The sequence below is a fragment of the Quercus suber genome, unplaced genomic scaffold, assembly GCF_002906115.3.
Source record: "Quercus suber isolate HL8 unplaced genomic scaffold, Cork oak 2.0 scaffold_702, whole genome shotgun sequence".
NCBI lineage: Eukaryota > Viridiplantae > Streptophyta > Magnoliopsida > Fagales > Fagaceae > Quercus > Quercus suber.
In genome coordinates, this window is record NW_027070143.1 from 152017 (window position 1) to 171882 (window position 19866).

General features: G+C 35.0%; 2 protein-coding genes across 3 annotated transcripts in view; both read right to left on the reverse strand.

Annotated features, from left to right (window-relative positions):
* The window catches only part of LOC112036013 (cytochrome P450 CYP749A22-like), a 32668-nt gene extending 23238 nt beyond the window's left edge, over positions 1-9430 (reverse strand). For both annotated transcript variants that reach the window (XM_065766392.1, XM_065766393.1), the window contains exons 1-4: positions 9315-9430; positions 7701-9163; positions 7393-7616; positions 6690-6922 (exon numbers count right to left, since the gene is read on the reverse strand). In XM_065766392.1, coding sequence (XP_065622464.1) covers positions 6690-6922; positions 7393-7616; positions 7701-7983 — 740 coding nt within the window. In that variant the 5' untranslated portion in view covers positions 7984-9163; positions 9315-9430. The remainder of the gene's footprint in view (positions 1-6689; positions 6923-7392; positions 7617-7700; positions 9164-9314) is intronic.
* LOC112036009 (cytochrome P450 CYP749A22) lies at positions 9245-12284 on the reverse strand. Its single transcript, XM_024068828.2, has 5 exons — positions 11763-12284; positions 11455-11678; positions 10674-10906; positions 10076-10454; positions 9245-10007 (listed from the first exon to the last, which is right to left on the reverse strand). The coding sequence occupies exons 1-5, from the start codon at positions 12043-12045 to the stop codon at positions 9579-9581; spliced, it is 1548 nt and encodes a 515-aa protein (XP_023924596.2). The 5' UTR covers positions 12046-12284; the 3' UTR covers positions 9245-9578.
* Positions 12285-19866: the final 7582 nt, after the last annotated feature.

A 19866-nucleotide genomic window follows, 5' to 3' on the forward strand; every position in this document is an offset into this window, starting at 1 on the left:
GGGGGGGGGGGGGGGGGGGGGGGGGGGGGGGGCGGCAATGGCCCCCCTAAATTTTTTTTTTTTAAATATTATTATATATATGTGTACTAATCTTAGCAATTTTGTTTTATAAAATTATATTTTTTTTCTCTTAAACAATATCATTGATTCTTTTAAGAGTATTGCTATACTCACAAACTTTTTTACAACATTTTTACAAACTATTTTAGTAGCAAATTCTTATTGGTTCGCACATAAATCCACCACTCACATCATTTTTTTACTTACTACTAATAATCACTTATTACATCAATAATTTATAAAAAAGTTTGTAGCGCTAGTATTTTCCTCATTTTAGTGACTATAAAAAAATTTATAGATCTAAAATTTAAAACAAAATATACAAGCCCAAAAAAAATAGCTCAACAACAAAAATTACCAATGATAAAACTTATAAAAAAAATAAGCTCAATTAACCAATTTTATTTAAAATAAACAACCCTGTCATTTAAAAAATTCTAGAAAAAAATAATTTTGTTCTTACCGACGCAAAAGAAAAAAAAAAATAATAATCTTAGCTACTAAGTAGTAGCAAAGTCAAAGGTTGAAACCGCTGCGCACAGTCAACAGTAAAACCACCCCCTTAACTCAAAGCTCTAATTCCGTCCCTGTCTGCATGGGAAGCAATGTCAGAAAAATCAAGAATTTAAGAATTGCAGTTGAGTTAAATGGCCTGTCATTTACACAAGTGATTGAGTCTAAGACATTCTTGCAGTCTTGAGTTTGGTGATGCCATCCGGGTTTGGATTTTGTTGGCCAAATAAATTGAGCACCTCCTTTCTTGCCTCTTCTTGCCAATCTGTGTGGATTGCTAGAAGAAATATAGTCCACCCAAGTAAGGTACTAGTGGTTTCCTGACTAGCAATGTAAAATGTTTTGCACTCGTCCAACAAATCTTCTATTGAAATTTTTTGGCTAGCATTGGGATCATGATGAGCCTCTACAAGTGGTTGAAGAAAATCACCCCCAATACCCTCTCCAGTCATTACCTTCTCTCAGGGACAGACGCAGGATTTCAAGCTAGGGGGGGCCGGAGATAAGCGAAAAAAAAAAAAAAAAATTCAAATGCACATCCATATAGTCACTGGCGGAGCCAGGGAATTTTCTTAGGAGGAGCAAGTTAGTTATGCCTACATTATGTTAATAGGTTAAGCCTACATTGGCTCAAAATGCAAAAAATTCAAGTTAATTTGGCCCAAATTATAGCCAAAATTAAATTACTTTATTTCACAAACTAACTTTTAGTAAACTTGTGCCTACATTTTTTTCACTGTACTAAATTATTTGTGCTTGGATTAATAGGTTTGAACTTACCTTTTTACATTTTAGAGCTTTTCTAAGAAGTTACATCTAATGTTTCAGCATTTAGGATAAAAAAATTGATTAATAGGTATGAAATTTTGAAAATTTATACAATAATTTTTGTTAAAAAAAAGTGTGAACAATGAGGTGCAAATTACTATTTAAGTGCAATTAGATCAAATCAAACAATTAAAAAAATTATTTGTCCTCCTACTATTATCAGATATAAATAGATAATCTAATATTCTAATATAAACCACATTATTATATATTATATTATTATTATTATTATTATAAATAGATTTATACAATATATTTTTTTTAAGGTTTTCATGGGCTTTTGANTGGCCTTCTTAACCATGCTTTGAAAGATTGCACTGAAGGGCATGAACATAGCAAAGAAGAAAGGGTGAACTTCCTTCAATACGGGGCTTGGCTGAGGGGTGATCCAATACAACGGGGTGGATATGAGATGTTCAAATCGGGGGTTAGAACTAATGTCGAGAGTAGCTCTAAAAAAATAGAGGACAGGACGGTAAGGACGCCAGCGATGGCACACATACCGAGGAAGGAAACGGGGGCTGGCAAGGATCACGGGTCTTAAAAGACAACTCTGAAGGACAGTAACCCGATGCAAGGTGGGGATGGCACAGCCCCTCATACACCCTTGTTAGAAGATTTGCGTGAGAAAGGAAATCTCAAAAAGTGGGTGGGAAAGATAGGGGGAACAAAAGCTTCTTTGGGTAGTCAGGACCAAGTACAAATTATTGACCAAGCTGAACCATTAGTTGGTATGCAATGGGAGACAGCTAATCTTTAGAAAGTTGACAAAGTGCATGTGGGTGCTTTAGTGCCAATTATAAAGCTTGAAGCAAAGGTGGGGGGCCCAACTAATGTGGGCTCAGACTTAGGCCCTCTTGCTATATGCTATGTTGAAGACAAGGGGTGGATAGCTAAAATTCTCGGCCTATTGAGTAGACACTGGAAAAGGCTAGCAAGGGAAGTAGAGTCAAAGTCAGAAAGTGAAGGAAAGAGCCCAATTAAAGTAAAGAGAGAGGGTCCAACTCCACTCCAGGAGTTAGACCCTAACATTAAAGATCTTAAATGGAGAAAAGGAAAGAAGGATGACATGCAAAACACAGTTGGGAAGAAGCAGTTGGATGGCAGAGTGGAGGTGGCTGTGGAGCAGCACCACCGAGCCCAATGAACATCATTGCATGAAACTGCCAGGGATTGGGGTCTTCCCTGGCAGTCCAGACATTCACCAATAAGGTGAAAGAAGGATCCTCTCCTAGTCTTGTTATCGGAGACAAAGGCCAGAGTAAGTAGAATTAAGGGCATTCAGAATAAGTTAGATTATACTCAAGGTATTACAGTCCCCAGTGACGGCAGAAGCGGTGGACTGGCCATGCTTTGGAGAGAGGGTACGGATGTACGGTTCAAGAGTTGTTCCAACTCTCATATAGACGTGAAGGTTTATGAAAACTCTTCGCCTTCACCTTGGCGTGCAACTGGTTTTTATGGGCAACCAGATGCATTGAAGCGCAGTATCTCATGGGAATTATTGGAAGTGCTAAAGGTACAAACCCATTTGCCTTGGAATTTTTTTGGCAATTTCAATGAAATCTTACATCCAGACTAAAAGTTTGGGGGTTCGGATAGAGACGCAAGGCAAATGAGGGAATTTAGAGATTGCTTGAATAGGTGTGGTCTCTTCGACTTGGGATTTATGGGTCGAAGATACACATGGTGTAACGGAAGGTTTGGGGAGTAAAGAACAAAGCTCAGACTTGATCGAATGGTGGCAAGTGAAAGTTGGAGTGAGAAGTTCCTTGAAGTTATGGTGCATCACTACAAAATGTCTGTTTCGGATCATTGCCTACGAACATTGCATCTCCACCGTTGTTAGCCACATAAACTGGTAAGGTAGAGGATTTTCTTCGAGGCAATGTGGACTAGGGAAGAAGGTTGTCAGGAGGTGATTAAGGAGGCTTGGGATCCGATGAAGAGAGACCCTGAGTTTAGGCTCATGGATAGATTGAGAAGCTGTAAAGAACGCCTTCAGAGATGGAATTGGAGGGTGTTTGGGAATGTTTATAAAATCCTGAGATAGAAATAGGGTCGGCTTCAGCAATTGGAAGTCATTGATGGTATGCTTGATAAGGTAGAGGAGATCAAAACTCTGAAGAAGGAGATTAACGAGACCCTTACTAGGGAGGAAATCATGTGGAAACAGAGGTCAAGGGTGCTGTGGTTAAAGTCGAGAGACCGTAACACAAAGTTTTTTCATGCCACAGCTAGTCAAAGGCGTAGAAAAAATAGGATTGGGGGCTTGCTGAATTATCAGGGCGATTGGGTTGAAGACCAGGAAGGTATAGATAGCTTTATCTTGGATTATTTTACTGCCATCTTTAAGACTGACAACCCTTCTAGTTTTGATATGAGTTTAAGCACAATTTCTACTTGGGTTTTTGAGGAGATGAATGGGGATCTGTTAGTAGTGTTTAAGGCAGAGGAAGTCCGATTCGCTCTCCAACAGATGCATTCCACAAAAGCCCCAGGACCTGACGGTATGTCTCCCATTTTCTACCAAGAGTACTGGGAAATTGTTGGTCCTAATGTTATAGAGTATGTACTAACTACTTTAAATTTGTTTGTGCTGCCTTGTGGTATTAATGAAACTTATATTTGCATTATATCAAAGTTTAGTTCTCCCCAAAAAATTACTGAGTTCAGGCCTATAAGCCTTTGCATCGTAGTATACAAAATTATCTCTAAAGTGCTTGCAAACAAGCTTAAGGGTGTCCTTATGGAGGTGATTGATGAATCTCAAAATGCGTTTGTGCTTGGTAGATCGATTACAGACAATGTGGTGGTTGCTTTCGAAACGATGCATTGCATAGATCAACGAAGGAAGGGAAAAGAAGCCCTTATGGTTGTGACGCTTGATATGAGCAAGGCATATGATTGGGTCGAGTGGTCTTACCTTGAAGCCATAATGAGGAGAATGGGATTTCATGAGAGATGGATTACTTTAATGATGATGTTCGTGAGTACGGTTTCCTATTCAATTTTGATAAATGGAGAACCTAAAGGCAAGATTGTCCCTTCAAGGGGCCTTCGGCAAGGGGACCCCATTTTGCCGTATCTATTCTTATTGTGTGCAGAAGGTTTGTCGGCAATGTTGAAACAAGAGGAGAGCAAGGGAAACTTAAAAGGGGCTGCGGTGTGCAGGGGAGCTTCGAGAGTTTTGCATCTTTTATTTGCAGATGATAGCATTATCTTCTATAGGGCTTTGGTTGTGGATTGTGATAGGGTGATCAAGGTTTTAGAGGATTATGAAAACAACTAGGGGTAGAAAGTTAATAAGGATAAAACCTCCTTATTTTTCAGCAAGAATACAAAGAAAGATGTTCAGCTTCATGTGAAATAGAAATTCGGGGCTGAAATCATTAAACACCACGAGAAGTACTTGGGGCTTCCCCCAACTGTAGGTAGGGGCAAGAGGAAAGCGTTTAATCGCATTAAAGACCAAGTTGGGAGGAAAATAGCAGGGTGGAAAGGTAAACTCCTATCTAATACGGGTAGGAAAATCCTCATAAAATCCATTGCACAAGCTACACCAACATACACAATGAGCGTGTTCAAACTCCCGAAAACGTTATGCAAGGAGCTGAACTCCATGATGAGAAATTTCTGGTGGGGACAAAAGGAAAAAGAGAGGAAATTGGCATGGATTTCCTAGGAGAAACTTTGCTCACTGAAGAATGAGGGGGGCATGGGTTTTAGGGACCTCAAGGCTTTCAACTTGGCCCTCCTGTCTAAACAAGGTTGGAGAATATAGCAGAATCCATACTTGCTTGTTTCTAGGGTCTACAAAGTGAAATATTTCGCAAAGGGCTCTTTTGGTCAAGCTTAACTTGGTAAAAGACCCTCGTACGTTTGGAGGAGTATTATGGCTGCCAAAGGGATTATTGAGAGGGGTACGAGGTGGTGTATAGGTAATGGAAGTAGTGTCCATATCTGGGAGGATCGATGGCTTCCTATACCAGATTCATTTAGAGTGGTTAGCCTGAGAAGGCCCCAAGGAGAGGCAAAGCTGGTGTCGGATCTGATGGACCCAGAGATGAGAAGGTGGAATGTGGACAAGGTAAGGAGAATTTTCCTTCCCCATGAAGCTGAATTAGTTTTGAGCATCTCAGTTAGCCCTCAATTGCCAGAAGACTCTGTCATCTGGGGGTGAACTAACAATGGTAGATTTACAGTTAGGAGCGCATATGGTGTAGCACAGAAGTGGTTGAAGGAATGTAGCAAGAGACGCAAGCTTGGAAGGTGGTCTGGCAGTTGCAATGTCCAAGTAAAATCAAACATTTCTTGTGGCGCACTTTTAAGAAAATTCTCCCAACAAAGAATCGGCTAATCAGTAGAAGGGTGGGACAGGAGGATTGTTGCACGCTGTGTGGCTGTAGTGAGACGATTGGGCATATTTTGTGGGGCTGTAGATGTGCTAAGTATGTGTGGAGTGAAACAAAAATTAAGCTACCCCTTGTTCCTGACTCATCGCGGGAGTTCGTTGATGTAATGTGGGAGATAATGGAATCCCGATCTACCATTGACTGGGTGGTGTTCGCGGTAACGGCGTGGAGTTTGTGGAATAACAGGAACAATATAGCTCACAATGGACTGTGTAAAGGGCAGGTGGCGCTTATCAGGGCGGTGGTAGATTATGTTGAGGAAATTAAGCAAGTGATGCTTCCACGGTTAAGGCTGCCCCACACCCCCCATGTGTCCATGGTTACCTCCACATACGGGATGGTATAAAGTCAATACTGATGGTGCTGTGTTTAGCCAGGTGGGGAGTTGTGGAATTTGTGTGGTTATAAGAAATGAGAGGGGCCTACTAATGGGGTCTACGGGTAAAAAGGTGGAGATGCCATTGGGAGCGTTAGAAGCTAGAGCAGTGGAAGAGGGTGTCCGCTTCGTATGGGATCTTGGCCTTAAGAAGATTTTCCTCGAAAGTGATTCACAGACCGTAGTCAATGCTTTACGTGTGCTCAGCCTGTCTCCAAGCAGCATCCTAAAAGTGGTTGAAGGTACAATGAGGGAGCTTAGTTGCTTTGATGAGTGGGAAGTCTCCCACACCCACAGGAGTGGAAACACTGTGGCTCATGTTATGGCAAGACATGCCAAGTTGGTTAATGAATGTATTATTTGGGTGGAGGATACTCCACCCTTAATTGCTGCTCAATTCTAGCACAATGTACTTTGTTTGAACTCCAATTCAGTTTAATGAAATATGTTTTATGTTGTGAATCAAAAAAAAAAAAAAAAAACTAAAAGGACTTTACCTGATGCCAGGAAACCTGAGTTTATAATTATTTCTAGATGATATCAAGGCCAATTTCATCAACATCTCAAAAATGTTCTTCCCTTCTAAGTAGCTGCTCCCAAAAGCTGTCCTTGAAATCACTTCGGAAGTCAATAGCCTAAATTCTTCAAATATCTCAATCTCTTTACCTTCATGATGTTTCCATCTTTCTAGCATCACCTCAACGCTACTGATCATTGATGGAATCATATTCTGCAAAAGTGAATTCCTTCTAACAATTTAGACTAATTTCCAAGAATTGTTTTCCTTGATACATAGATAATTTGCTGGGGCAGGAATTTGAACCATTGATATCCCCATTAGAAATATTAAAAAGTACTGATTAAACCACAACTACACAAGACTCTTGACAATTTCCACGATTGTGTATCTATGCTTTTTGAATAGAATTTTATTAATAATTTCATATGCTAATTTTTTATTGGGTTTAGTTCATTTAAAATAGAATAGTGATACTAAAAATATTATAAATTTTACTAATAGTTTTAAAAATAGATATGCCAATTTAAAGCGCATCGCACAAAAAGTAATAAGTAATTTATTTGTTATGCATATATTGTTGATGTGACATGAATTACATTAATAGACTCTCTGGTTTGTAAAATTTTTATGATAAAATTGACAGTATATTCTAAATGGTAAGACTAAGAGTAAGAGATTACTTTGAGGCTCTCTGCATGGAAGGCATAATTAGCAAGTTTCCGCATCTTTGCCCATTTTTTACCTTCAGAAGTCACAAGCCCATCTCCTAAGAGTTTCTTCGAATAGTTTCCGGTCTCAGGCTTTGAATAAGCATTGTCTCTATTGTTCATTATCTCTTTGATTAGCTCTGGTTCAGTAACGACCAGTTGAGCTTTAGGGCCAAACCATTGAAGATAATTATTACCTGTACCAAAGAATATATGGCAACAAAATTAAAAATGGGTAAATTTACTAAAATTGACTAAATCACTTTGAAAGATTTATTTACCATATTTGTCAACCCACGAGTGAACATGAGGCAGAATTGTAGAAAATATGTCATGTGATAAATTCATTGGCCTGCTCATGGCTTCTTTTTTCATGTTGAAAATTTCTTTGGTGCTTCCATGGAAGAATCTGTAGGAAGGACCTTTGATTCCCTGTGAACTCAATTGATTCTTCATGTGAATTGGAGTCCACCATAATTTGTGAAGGCCCCGGATAAGAGTCAGGAGAAAGTACAGGCACAGGGAGCTTGTAAGACTGATTACAAGGATTTCAACAGCACCCATTTTCTCTTTCCGAAGGAAACTTTTGGGAAGTTTAGAATTAGATGGTTATCCTCAGTGTTTCAACTTTTAATTAGTGATGATGAATGTGGATTTGTTGAATTGACTTTTGTGGGCTTCAAGTATACCAAGTCCAATATGAATTAAAGCACTGAATTCTTGCTAGAATGTCTCGATAGAGTGTTGATAAATGTAGAGTTGTTGGATCATACCATGATGATATTATAAACAATTTAATAATTTATTAATATATTAAGGATGAGTATAAGGATAATATATATGATTGTGTTACTTTGGGACTCTCTCTTCACACGTAATATGTCTTTGTCAGGTTATGTCTAAACCACTATAGTTTTCATATATCTTGGCTAGTGTATGGGAGATAGTAAATGGAAAGTCTCCATCTGGCAGTACTTGCGTTTGGCCTCCCCCAGGTAAAATTGAAAACTACCTTTTGTAATATTAAAAAAATTGACATTGTTGTGATTTATGTTGCCTTTGTGCGCCTGTCGGTTATTGCTGTGAGATTGCGTAGTCAAGCCAGTTAAAGATTTCTAAAACAATTTGTTTAAAGGTAAATGTGTAATCATATGCAGAATGCTGACAAGCTTGCTCAACTTATTATAGCATGGTTTCTTGAATATTGTCGCCATTTGAATTGCTCAATTTTTTTTTCAATAGAGGCATCCACAGTTTAAATCTCCTTTCTTCCAACTACTAATAATAATAAAAATAAAAATAAAAATAAAATTCCTAATTTAAATTTACGGTGAAATTCACTATTCTTGTACGGGAGAGAAAAGTCTCACTGAAGTGTTTTTCCGTTTTACTAACCAAGAGTCTTGTAACGTAACTAATACCTAGTGTTGTTTTCAATAGAGAAATTTGGGGTTCAAATTTTGTCCTCTCCGGTCAGAGGAAAAAAAAAAAAAGTCACTCTTCTTTTAACACCTCACTTCCCAGCAAGTCTTTTTTTTTTTTTTTGGTCGCTAATCCCAGCAAACCTTCTTTATTAAACATACTTCACAAAGGAACTACATGCTTTTTTTTGTGTGTGTGTGTGTATGCGCAAATTCGTAATGAAGCAACTTTTACACACCTGTTGCCATATATCAGCCATCATAGTCTATATGAGGTTGTTAAGCTAAGTATTCAACCAATCAGTGCCGCGAATGTCTTCATTCTGTGTAATATTAGATGATCACTATCCATGTAACCAAGATTAAAAAAGGGTCATAGTAAATTAAAATTAAGCACAAGCATATAAGACAACAGTCACGACTTTAATTAAGAAACGCAACCAACAGTCCAGATCGTATTAGATCTTGAGATACCTGAAAAGTCTCCAAATGCCATTACGTTACACTAACTAATGATCAACATAATCTTCATATTGGTCACCCGTCTTCAATGTCACTACAGATTCTACTAATGCAATGCTCATTCGCTTTTTGTGTAGCACATTGATTTTCACTTACTCTCCAAGCTACCAAATCCCGATTGAGCTCAGAAACAACTGAAATAAAAGGGCTACAGTATACATCCCAAGGCAATGATGTCTGGATATTCTGTGCACATTTTACTGCCAGTTCTGGTCTTTACAATGAGTGTAGCATCACTTGAACTCCATGTTGTGGGCGAATGGTAAGACGCTGAAATGGTGAGTGGACATAGGCTGGGGAAAGGGTGAAGGCATAGCGTTGTAGAATCATGGAAAGAGCAATCTTTGCTTCAGTTGTCGCAAAGTTCAACCCCAAACAATTTCGAGGCCCTATTCCAAAGGGAAAGAAAGCAGCTATGTTGTTGTTAGTAGCCTTGGCAATACCTTCTGAGAATCTCTCTGGTTTGAAAAGATGCACGTCTTCTCCCCATATTTTGGGGTCATGGTGAGGTGAAAGAGTTGGGATGTACAATAATAAATTGGCCGGAAGAGTGAGCTTCCCCAGTCTAACTTCCCTTTCAACTTTTCTTGTTATTCCAGTTACGGGTGGATATAATCTTAGAGACTCATTGATGATCATACCCATCTGCATGGGAAACAATGTCAGAAAAATTCAGAATTTAAGAATTGCAACTGAGTTTGAGACATTCTTACAGTCTTGAGTTTTGTGATTCCATCCGGGTTTGGATTTTGTTGGCCAAATAAATTGAACACCTCCTTTCTTGCTTTTTCTTGCCAATCTGTGTGGATTGCTAGAAGAAATATAGTCCACACAAGCAAAGCACTAGTGGATTCTTGACCAGCAATGTAAAATGTTTTGCACTCGTCCACCAAATCTTCTATTGAAATCTTTAGGCTAGCATTGGCATCATGATGAGCCTCTACAAGTAATTGGAGAAAATCACCTCCAAAACTGCTACCCTCTCCACTCATTACCTTCTCTTCTCTCTTCTTTATTATCTCTAATATAGCGTTGTGTATTCCTTTTACAAGCTCCTCCGATTCAATATCATCTTTAGTTTTATAAATTTTACTGTAAAAATGGACAAATGATATTAGGACAACATCGACCAATGGTACATTAACAACAATAAGCATTAGTTTCAAAATTTTGAGGTTAGTTATGATCCTCAACATACTAGTTAGAGTGGGTCACATTTTGGAATGCTATTAGAACATGAGGATGCTAAGAATATTTAATGGAGAGTAGTTCTATGTTCCCCAATTGTTGGTTTAACTAAAATTACTTTACCTGATGCCAGGAAACCTGACTTTAAAAGCATTTCTGGATGATATCAAGGCCAATTTCATCAACATCTGAAAAATGTTCTTCCCTTCTAAGTAACTACTCCCAAAAGCTGTCCTCGAAATCACTTCTGATGTCAATAGCCTAAATTCTTCAGATACCCCAATCTCTTTACCTTCATGATGTTTCCATCTTTCTAGCATCACCTCAACGCTACAGATCATTGATGGAATCATATTCTGCAAAAGTGAATTCCTTCTAACAATTTAGAATAATTTCCAAGAATTTTATTCCTTGATACACAGATAATTTGCTTGGTAAGAATTTGAACCATTAATTGATATCTCGGTTAGAAATATTAAAAAGTACTGATTGAACTACAACGACACAAGGCTCTTGACAATTTCCAAGATTGTATACCTATGCTTTTTGGATAGAATTTTGTCAATAATATAATATGCTAATTTGTTATTGGGTTTAGTTCATTTAAAATAGACTAGTGATACTAAAGATATTACAAATTTTACTATTAATTTTACAAATAGACGTGTCAATTTTAAATCACACAAAAAGTAATGAGAAATTTATTTGTTACATGTATATTGTTGATGTGGCATGAATTATGTTAATATACTCTCTAGTTTGTAAAATTTTTATAATAAAATTGATAGAAGATTTAGTTTTTTATTTTATAAAATAAAGATCAGTTAAACATATTTTTCTAGGTTAATAATTGCAATACTAATGGTGCTAATTCCAAATGGTAAGACTAAGAGTAAGAGATTACTTTGAGGCTTTCTGCATTAAAGGCAGAATTAGCAAGCTTCCGCATCTTTACCCATTTTCCACCTTCAGAAGTCGCAACCCCATCTCCTAAGAGCTTCTTCGTATAGGGTGCGGTCTCTGGCTTTGGATAATTGTTGTCTCTATTGTTCATTATCTCTTTGATTAGCTCTGGTTCAGTAACAACCAGTTGAGCTTTAGGGCCAAACCATTGAAGATAATTATTACCTGTACCAAACAATAAAAGGCAACAAAATTGAAAATGGGTAAATTTACTAAAATTGACTAAATCACTTTGAAAGATTTGTTTACCATATTTGTCAACCCACGAGTGAACATGAGGCAGAATTGTGGGAAATATGTCATGTGATAAATTCATTGGCCTGCTCATGGCTTCTTTTATCATGTTGAAAATTTCTTTGGTGCTTCCATGGAAGAATCTGTAGGATGGACCTTTGATTCCCTGTGAACTCAATTGATTCTTTATGTGAATTGGAGTCCACCATAGTTTGTGAAGGCCTCGAATAAGAGTCAAGAGAAAGTACAGGCATAGGGAGCTTGTAAGACTGATTACAAGGATTTCAACAGCACCCATTTTCTCTTTCTGAAGGAAACTTTTGGGAAGTTTATAATTAGATAGTTATCCTCGATGTTTCCACTTTTAATTAGTGATGAATGTGGACTTGTTGAAATCAGCTAGCGTTGTGGGCTTTAAGTACACCAAGTCCAATAGAATGGTGTGATTCCACCATTCTAGCAATAATTCAGTACTTTCTAAATTATTGCTTCTGAATAATTCAGAAAGTACTGAATTATTGCTAGTAGGTGACAAATGGGCAAAGATGGTTAGGTTGGAGGGGTGTGCATAAAAATGCCACACGTTGAACATGAATTCTCAGCCATTAAAACAGGAAGATAACGTTGAACATTGGTTTGATGTGTCCATCGTATTCATAGGGCAAAATTTGCCAAATAGTATGATTCTGAAAAAAATTTCGTTGGATGGCATGCGTTCAAAGTTTATTAGTTAGTTGGATTGTTTTTTGGAAATTGAGTATAAAAAAATCGACTTCCAGCCAAAATCGCCAAAATCAAGTTTCATATACTTGACTTCCTACTGCAAAATAGCTCTGAAATGGTAAACTCGATTTTGGCTGGGATTTTGGCTGGAAGTCGATTTTGCTGTACTCAATTTCCAAAAAACAATCCAACTAACTAATTACCTTTGAACGCATGCTATCCACCTAAATTTTTTTTTCAGAATCATACTGTTTGGCAAATTTTGCCTATTCATAGAGGTATAGTACTTCCATGACTTTATGCATGTTGGGGTCTTCTTCTGTAAGGGTTGTGTCAGAAGGAGACATGTATGTCTATGTGGTTGAAAAGTGTCCACCCATTTCAACACGCTCCATCATCACCCACTCTCCATATTCCAATGAATATTTCACCACACGATATGTGGGTTTCTCTTTTTTTTTTTTTTCTTTCTTGGTATAAATGTACTTTTAGTCCTTATATTTTGGGTCATTTCTATTTTGATCTTTACATTTTCATTTTATCACTTTTAGTCTCTAAACCAATTAACGCTTGACATTAAAGTCTTTACCGTCACCCAACTAACAAAAAAAGCTAAAGTGGCTAACAGCACATTAAAATAATAATTAAAAAAAATATTTTTTGACATTAAAAAATGCCACATCAGCATCAAAATTAATTTTAATTAAATAAAAAAAGTTTACGTGAAGTGAGATCTAAGAACATAATAACATAGTAACTTGTTCTTCAATGTTCTTCTTAAATCAAGAAATAAACCCAGCAACGACATCAAACCTAGTATCAAAAAGCAAACCCAGTGTTTTTAATTCATGTAATTTTTTGTTTTTAATTTTTTTATTTAATTAAAATTAATTTAGATGCTAATGTGGCATTTTTTAATGCCAAAAAAGATTTTTTAATTATTATTTTAATGTGCTGTCAGCCACGTCAGCTTTTTCTGTTAGTTGGGTGACGGTAAAGACTTAAATGTCACGCGTTAATTGGTTTAGGGACTAAAAGTGGTAAAATGAAAATATAGGGACCAAAATAGAAATGACCCCAAAATGTAGGGACTAAAAGTGCATTTACGCCTTCTTTCTTTTGTCAGGGTCACGTGGGAAAGGTAGTGAAAAAGGTAGTGAAAGGGTTTGAAACAGAGGCAAAAGGAACTCGAGTTCCAAGTGGACTTTTTTTAGATACTGGGATTTTTGTAAACTCGAGTTCTATGTTAAATTTGTGACTCGAGTTTCAAAAGAGTGGTACATTGCTAAATATTTCTTAAACAGTGGTAAAACACTAATAATTTCAAAAAATAATAGTATTTGGCTATTGTTGCCATTTTAGAGTCATCACATGTCTATCTTTCTTTTTCTTTTTTCTTCTTTTCCTTTTCTTTTTTTCATTCCTTTGCTTCTACTTTTTGGCTTTAATTCATTCCATAACTTGCTGTTTATTGTAAATATTGTATTTTTTAAATTCTAGACATAAAAGTATTTTATGTCTAAAAATATTTAAAAATACGCCTACATATAAAATTTAATTAATTATTTAATTGTCGTATTCACACCGTGTTGTACTCTTATTTTTCAAAAATTGTCGTACCCCCGTATCCGTACCCGTGTCGTATCTATACCCGTGTCGGTGTCGGTGCAATTTAGAATACACCAAGTCCAATAATTCAGAAAGTAATAATTCAGAAAGTACTGAATTATTGCAAGAAGCAATAATTCAGAATGTACTGAATAATTCAGAATGTACTGAATTATTGCTCGGTACTGAATTATTGCTAGAATGGTGGGATCACACCATGATGATATTATAAACAATTTAGTAATTAATTAACATATGAAGGATGAGGATAATATATATGACTTTGTTACTAATTGGGGACTTTCTCCTTACAAGTAACTAATAAGTTTCCTGTGCGATGCACGGATAATGTTGTAATGTTTTATGTAAATTTGTTTTTGGAAAATATTATACATATAATATAGCATATTTATTATAAAACTTTGTTAGTAATGAGTTCATCATAAAATGTAACAATTATAAATTGCACACATATATCTATTATAATTATTTTGTTCAAGTAATGAGCAATAATTAAAACAACTTGGAGTAATATTGTATCATAAAAGTTGATAAAAGCATATTAATTCATTCTATATTATTGATTTTTATATGTGATGTAATAAAAAGCTTCATTACAAAATCTTTTTTTTGTTTGTTTCTTCAATGCTTTGTTATTGCGGTATGGTGACACTTGTTATCATCATCAGTTTCTCCATCTTCAACGTTTGAAGTTTAGTCCGTCTATATTTGTTCAAATTTTGAGCTTTTATCATTTTTTTCCTTTTGTTGCATCATTTGTGTTAACCACTAATGAATTGGCACCGAGAGATTCTTGATTGGATCTTACAAAGTTTGGACTTTGTCGCTAAGATTTTTCATAGGTATTTATATTTATATTAAATTTCAATGATGTGACAGTTTTTTGTAAATGTTTTTATTTTTTATTTTTGTTAATTTTGGAATAGTGCAGCAAAAAGAATTAATATAGCATATTGAATTTTGTATTTTTTTTTTTCTTCCATACCATTTTATCATTTGAAGGTGCATAAAAAAATCTTAGCAACTATGTAATTTTCAAAACCATCTTTTAGATTGAATTCATTCAAATGAAATAGAGAAATCAATTTTTTTCCTAATTTTTTTTTTAAATCACATGGGATTCCTTCTCCAATATCAATATTTTTACAATAATTTAAATAAGTTGTGCCTCAGTTTATTTTTCAGCAAGATCTCTTGTAGACTTATTTAGGATTTTTCAGCATCTCGATCAAATATCACAAAATTTGTTTTGTTAGTTGCATCAAAAACTTCAATTTGAATCCTGTATCTGAAGTAGTTTGCAATTGTATATATATAGTAGTTATAGTGAGATAAGTATATTATAAATATTTGGAGAGTATGTAGTTAATGTGAGTGCCTCAAACTTTAGGATAGAAAGATTTATTTTTGTTTCACATTTTGCACACTAAAATGATCCTTCTTGTGGTTTGACATTCCTTTCATAAAGTACGCACAAAATGTAATACCAACGCATTGTTGTATTAGTGTTACATATTATTGCAATACCCTAGCAGTTCACATCTGACAATGAACTTTAAAATTAATATGTATTATTTTTTAACGTAAATAATATGATGTATTATTATTTTTTTACGTAAATGAAGAGTATAATTTGAAATGATTAACAAACTTGTTTCGTAGGATCTCATTCAATGCATTTTATCTTTACTATTGCTTTCATATTATTTAAAGATAAATCCTCCTATGAAAATTGTTTTGCATGTATTTTTGGTATTTCTTGTATAGGATCATATTTTTTACCATTCTTATCATTGAATTTTTTTTAAAGAAAATATTAAGTTAATGGCATTTTGTGAGATAGTATATGTTATTTATTAGATTTTTTTGTTATTATAAATTTTAGAAATATGCACTTGTCAATTATTTCAGCAACTTTAGGGATTTTAAGATTTATATATATTTTTGTGACACTGGTTGATGACAGAGAATTTGTCTGCATAAATTGCATAGAACATTATTAATAGACAAAAACATATTGAATTGAAATTGGGGGAAAATGAAGACATGATTTCATGAGAATGAGATTTTGTAGAAGTATCACCTATACGTGGGGGAGGAAGAAGAGAGTTTGTAAGAGGGTAAGAGTTTTTGCTTTGATTTACACGTGAGAAGGGTCAAACTTGGGTCATAATATGTAAGGTAAGAACTAGGCTTGAGATTTTCATAAGGTTTGATCTGCTTTTAAAATGTAGGTCATTTTATAGTGAATAACTTTTGGTCTAATTGTCAATAACAACTCATATTTTATATAATAGTAAAAAGAAGTTACTACGATCTATTGGGTAACAGTAAAAAAATACTTAATAAAAAGAGGTAAAAAATGTAAATTTATATAATAGTAAAAATAAGTTATGATGATATATTGAGTAACACTAAAAAAAAACTAAATGAAAAAAGGTAAAAAATGCTAAATGCAATATTAGAGTGCCACGTGGTAAGACCTCATGCACTCTCATATGAGACTTCTGCTTTTATATATATATTGATGATATGTCATTGCCAAATTATGTCTAAACCATTGTATAGTTTTCAGATATGTTGACTAGTGTATGGGAGAGAGTCAATGGAAAGAACTCCTTCCATCCTCTCCATCTAGCAATACTTGTGTTTGGCCTCCACCAGGTAAAACTAAATATATATATATATATATATAATATAGAATTAATTAATTCATATTCTAAGTAAGTCTTTGGTTATATTTTAGTATTTTTATTTTTTAATTTTAAGATCTAAAAGCTTACTTAAATCATTTTAAAATTTTTTATATATTTTGTTAGGTTATAAATATTTAGAATCATTGTTATATTGTGTTGGCAAACTAAGAACAAAACATGTCTAGACTAGGTGTTTAGGCAATGCTTAAATAAGGGTGTTTCAAGTTTTCAAGTCCAGCTATTGCAGAAAAGAAAAGTGAAGTTCTACCTTTCTTGACTGTTCGAGAATTAGGCTCGATTGATCGAAAATCGTAGGCATAGTTTCTGCAGAATTTTTAAATAGGCCCAAAGCCCGCGAAAACGTTTAGGGTTTCACTTAAACTTCTCTACATATAAAAGAAAAACCCTAGCCACGTTTTAAAGGTGCTGAAGAAGACTTGTGTGTTACTCTTTGTGAGATTTGAGAGGTTTTGTACCTTCTAATTACACAAGAATCTACCAGAGCCAAAACTACAATCAGGAGTTGGTAGAACTAGTTGCTGCATCAAGATCAACAAGTGAAGGTGATCTGAAACCTTTGAGTGGGATCTCAAAGTCACAAGCAAGGTAGCTTGTGTTGCTGAAAATCCAAGAAGAGAAGGAGTCCATAGATTCAGAGCTTGTATATGGTTGTGTTAGTAAGTTACTACTAGAAGTATCATTAGATTTAGGATTAAATCTTTTGTAAAAACTTCAATTCTCTTATAGTGGATTTGGTTTACCTTAAGGATAGTTAGGTCAAATCCTCCCTAGGTTTTTACCTTGAAACGGTTTGTTTCATTGGTTTTCCTAAGTTATTATATCATGGTATTATTTACTTTTCCGCATCTTTGCATGATATGATATATTTGTATTTAACCTAGATCTGAAAATTAATCTAAGTAATTACTTGGTTAATAAATTAGGTTAAACAATCTGCTTTAAGGGGTCTAAACAAACATACAATTGGTATCAGAGTGAGTTAGCTCTTGTTTTTAGGTTTTTATACCTAGAGTTGATCCTTGATCTCTGCTATCATGGATAATTTTAAGTGTCCATCTACTCATATTTGTGATGATTTGAATAAAAAGGACACTATTGTTTCTATTAATCTTGTTGATACCTGTGAAACTCTCCATAAAGAATTAACTAAATCTATGAAAATTGCTAAGAAATTAAAGGAAGAGTTAAAATTGGCTAATCATGAAAAAGAGGAATTGATTGTGAGATTAGATGAATCTAATAAGAAGAAGAAAGAATTTTTGAGAAATCAATTTTTCTCTTAAGATGAAAAGTTTGGAACAAAAGTTAGCTGAGTTTGAAGCTTAACTTGAAAATTTGTCTAATTACAAACTTGCTATTGATAACAGATTTGTTTCTATTTCTGTTCCTGTTAAGTCTAATAACAAAGTTTATGTTCCTCCTTTCAAGAGGAATCTTAAAGAAATGGCTTGTTTTGCTAGGTTAGACTAAGGTAAAAGTTTTGATGTAGACGCTGAAATTTATAAACCTATGTCTAAACGTTCTATTAGAGTGCATAAGAAATTTGTTTTTGTACCTACTTGTCATCTTTGTGGTGTTGTTGGTTATATTAGACGAAATTGTTTTTTGTTGAGGAAAAAACCAATATTTGAGACTAGATTTGCTGTTAGAAATACCGATGTTCCTAAATTTGTTTTTGTTTGTCACTTTTGTGGTGTCTCCGGTCACATTCATCCTAAATGTCATAAATTGAAATTTAAGCATTTTGTGTTTCAGTCCAGGATATGTGATGATATTTCTCATATCATAAGTCCAAATAAATTGTTTCATATGCTTTTGAAAAATTTAAGCTTGTTGGCCTGTAAAAGGAAATTGCAGGATTTTAGTCTCTCTTAGAAGAATGGTGTAATCCCTCAAATACTCTACTTCTCATGGTTTTTCACCTACAAAGCCAAAGATGCGTGTTGTATGGGTGAGGAAAGACTTGCTAAGATGAGTGTTGTTTACTTGTCCTTGATATAATCCTTTCAATTGTTTGTGGACATGTTTTCTTTCAATTTTTGGTTGTTTTATTTTCTTAGGTTGTTTTGTTAAAAAGAAAATCCAAAAGCATTGAAATTTTTCAAAAAGACAAAAAGATTTTATTTATTTGTATTATGCATCTTCAAGATGTGTAATTGAGGTTACATTTCATGATTGTTTACCTTGTTTAACTTTGACGAGCTTTGTTTTTCTGCACTTTGCTAGTTTGTGCTATGTAGTGCTTACATTGTGTGAGTTGTTTATGGTTTTTAAACACATGCTTTTTATTTTGAAGTCACATTCTTTTGATTGTAAGGACTTAAAAATCCTAGGAGGAATGCATAAATAACTATCTCACCACTGTTACTCGCCAATCATGAGCACTTGTGCAAATCATAAAAGCCGTGCTCAATAAGGTGTAGCACTTGCATAGCAAAATACTTAAGGTGCTATTGTACATAAGTGAAAAGAAGTGAAATAATATATATATATATATATATATGCTTCAAAAGAAAGGAATAAATAAATAAATAAAATTACATGGTTGCAATCCTAGGACCACTCTCCTAACTCGCAGTGCTTAAATTCTACACCATCAGGGATTTTGTACTTTTCCCTAATAGTGGCCATGCCCTCGAGAGTATCAACTAGTTTAGCAAACCTATCCATATGTCTTTATAAGGTAAAACTAAGAAGAAAGAAAGAAAGAAAGAGAGTTTCCTTTAGGGCAATGGATCAAAGGACAAAGGCACTTACGAGCGATGAAAGTTGATCCTTGGACTACTGCTTCGGAGAAAATATGTAGAGAGCATGTAAATGTGAAAATTACTCCAATTATCCCTTTATATAGAGGTGGAAAATGAGCGGTAAATTTCCCGCTCATTTACCCCAAGAAATTTGGACTGTTGGATCATTATTGCATCGTAGAACGTGGGGGGACAAGTAGCTGCCTAATGCAATAGCTATAGCGACGTGGATATTGAAGCGTTAGGAGTGTTCATAAGACAAGTGAAATGACATCCCCACGTGGGAACACGTTTGGCACGTAC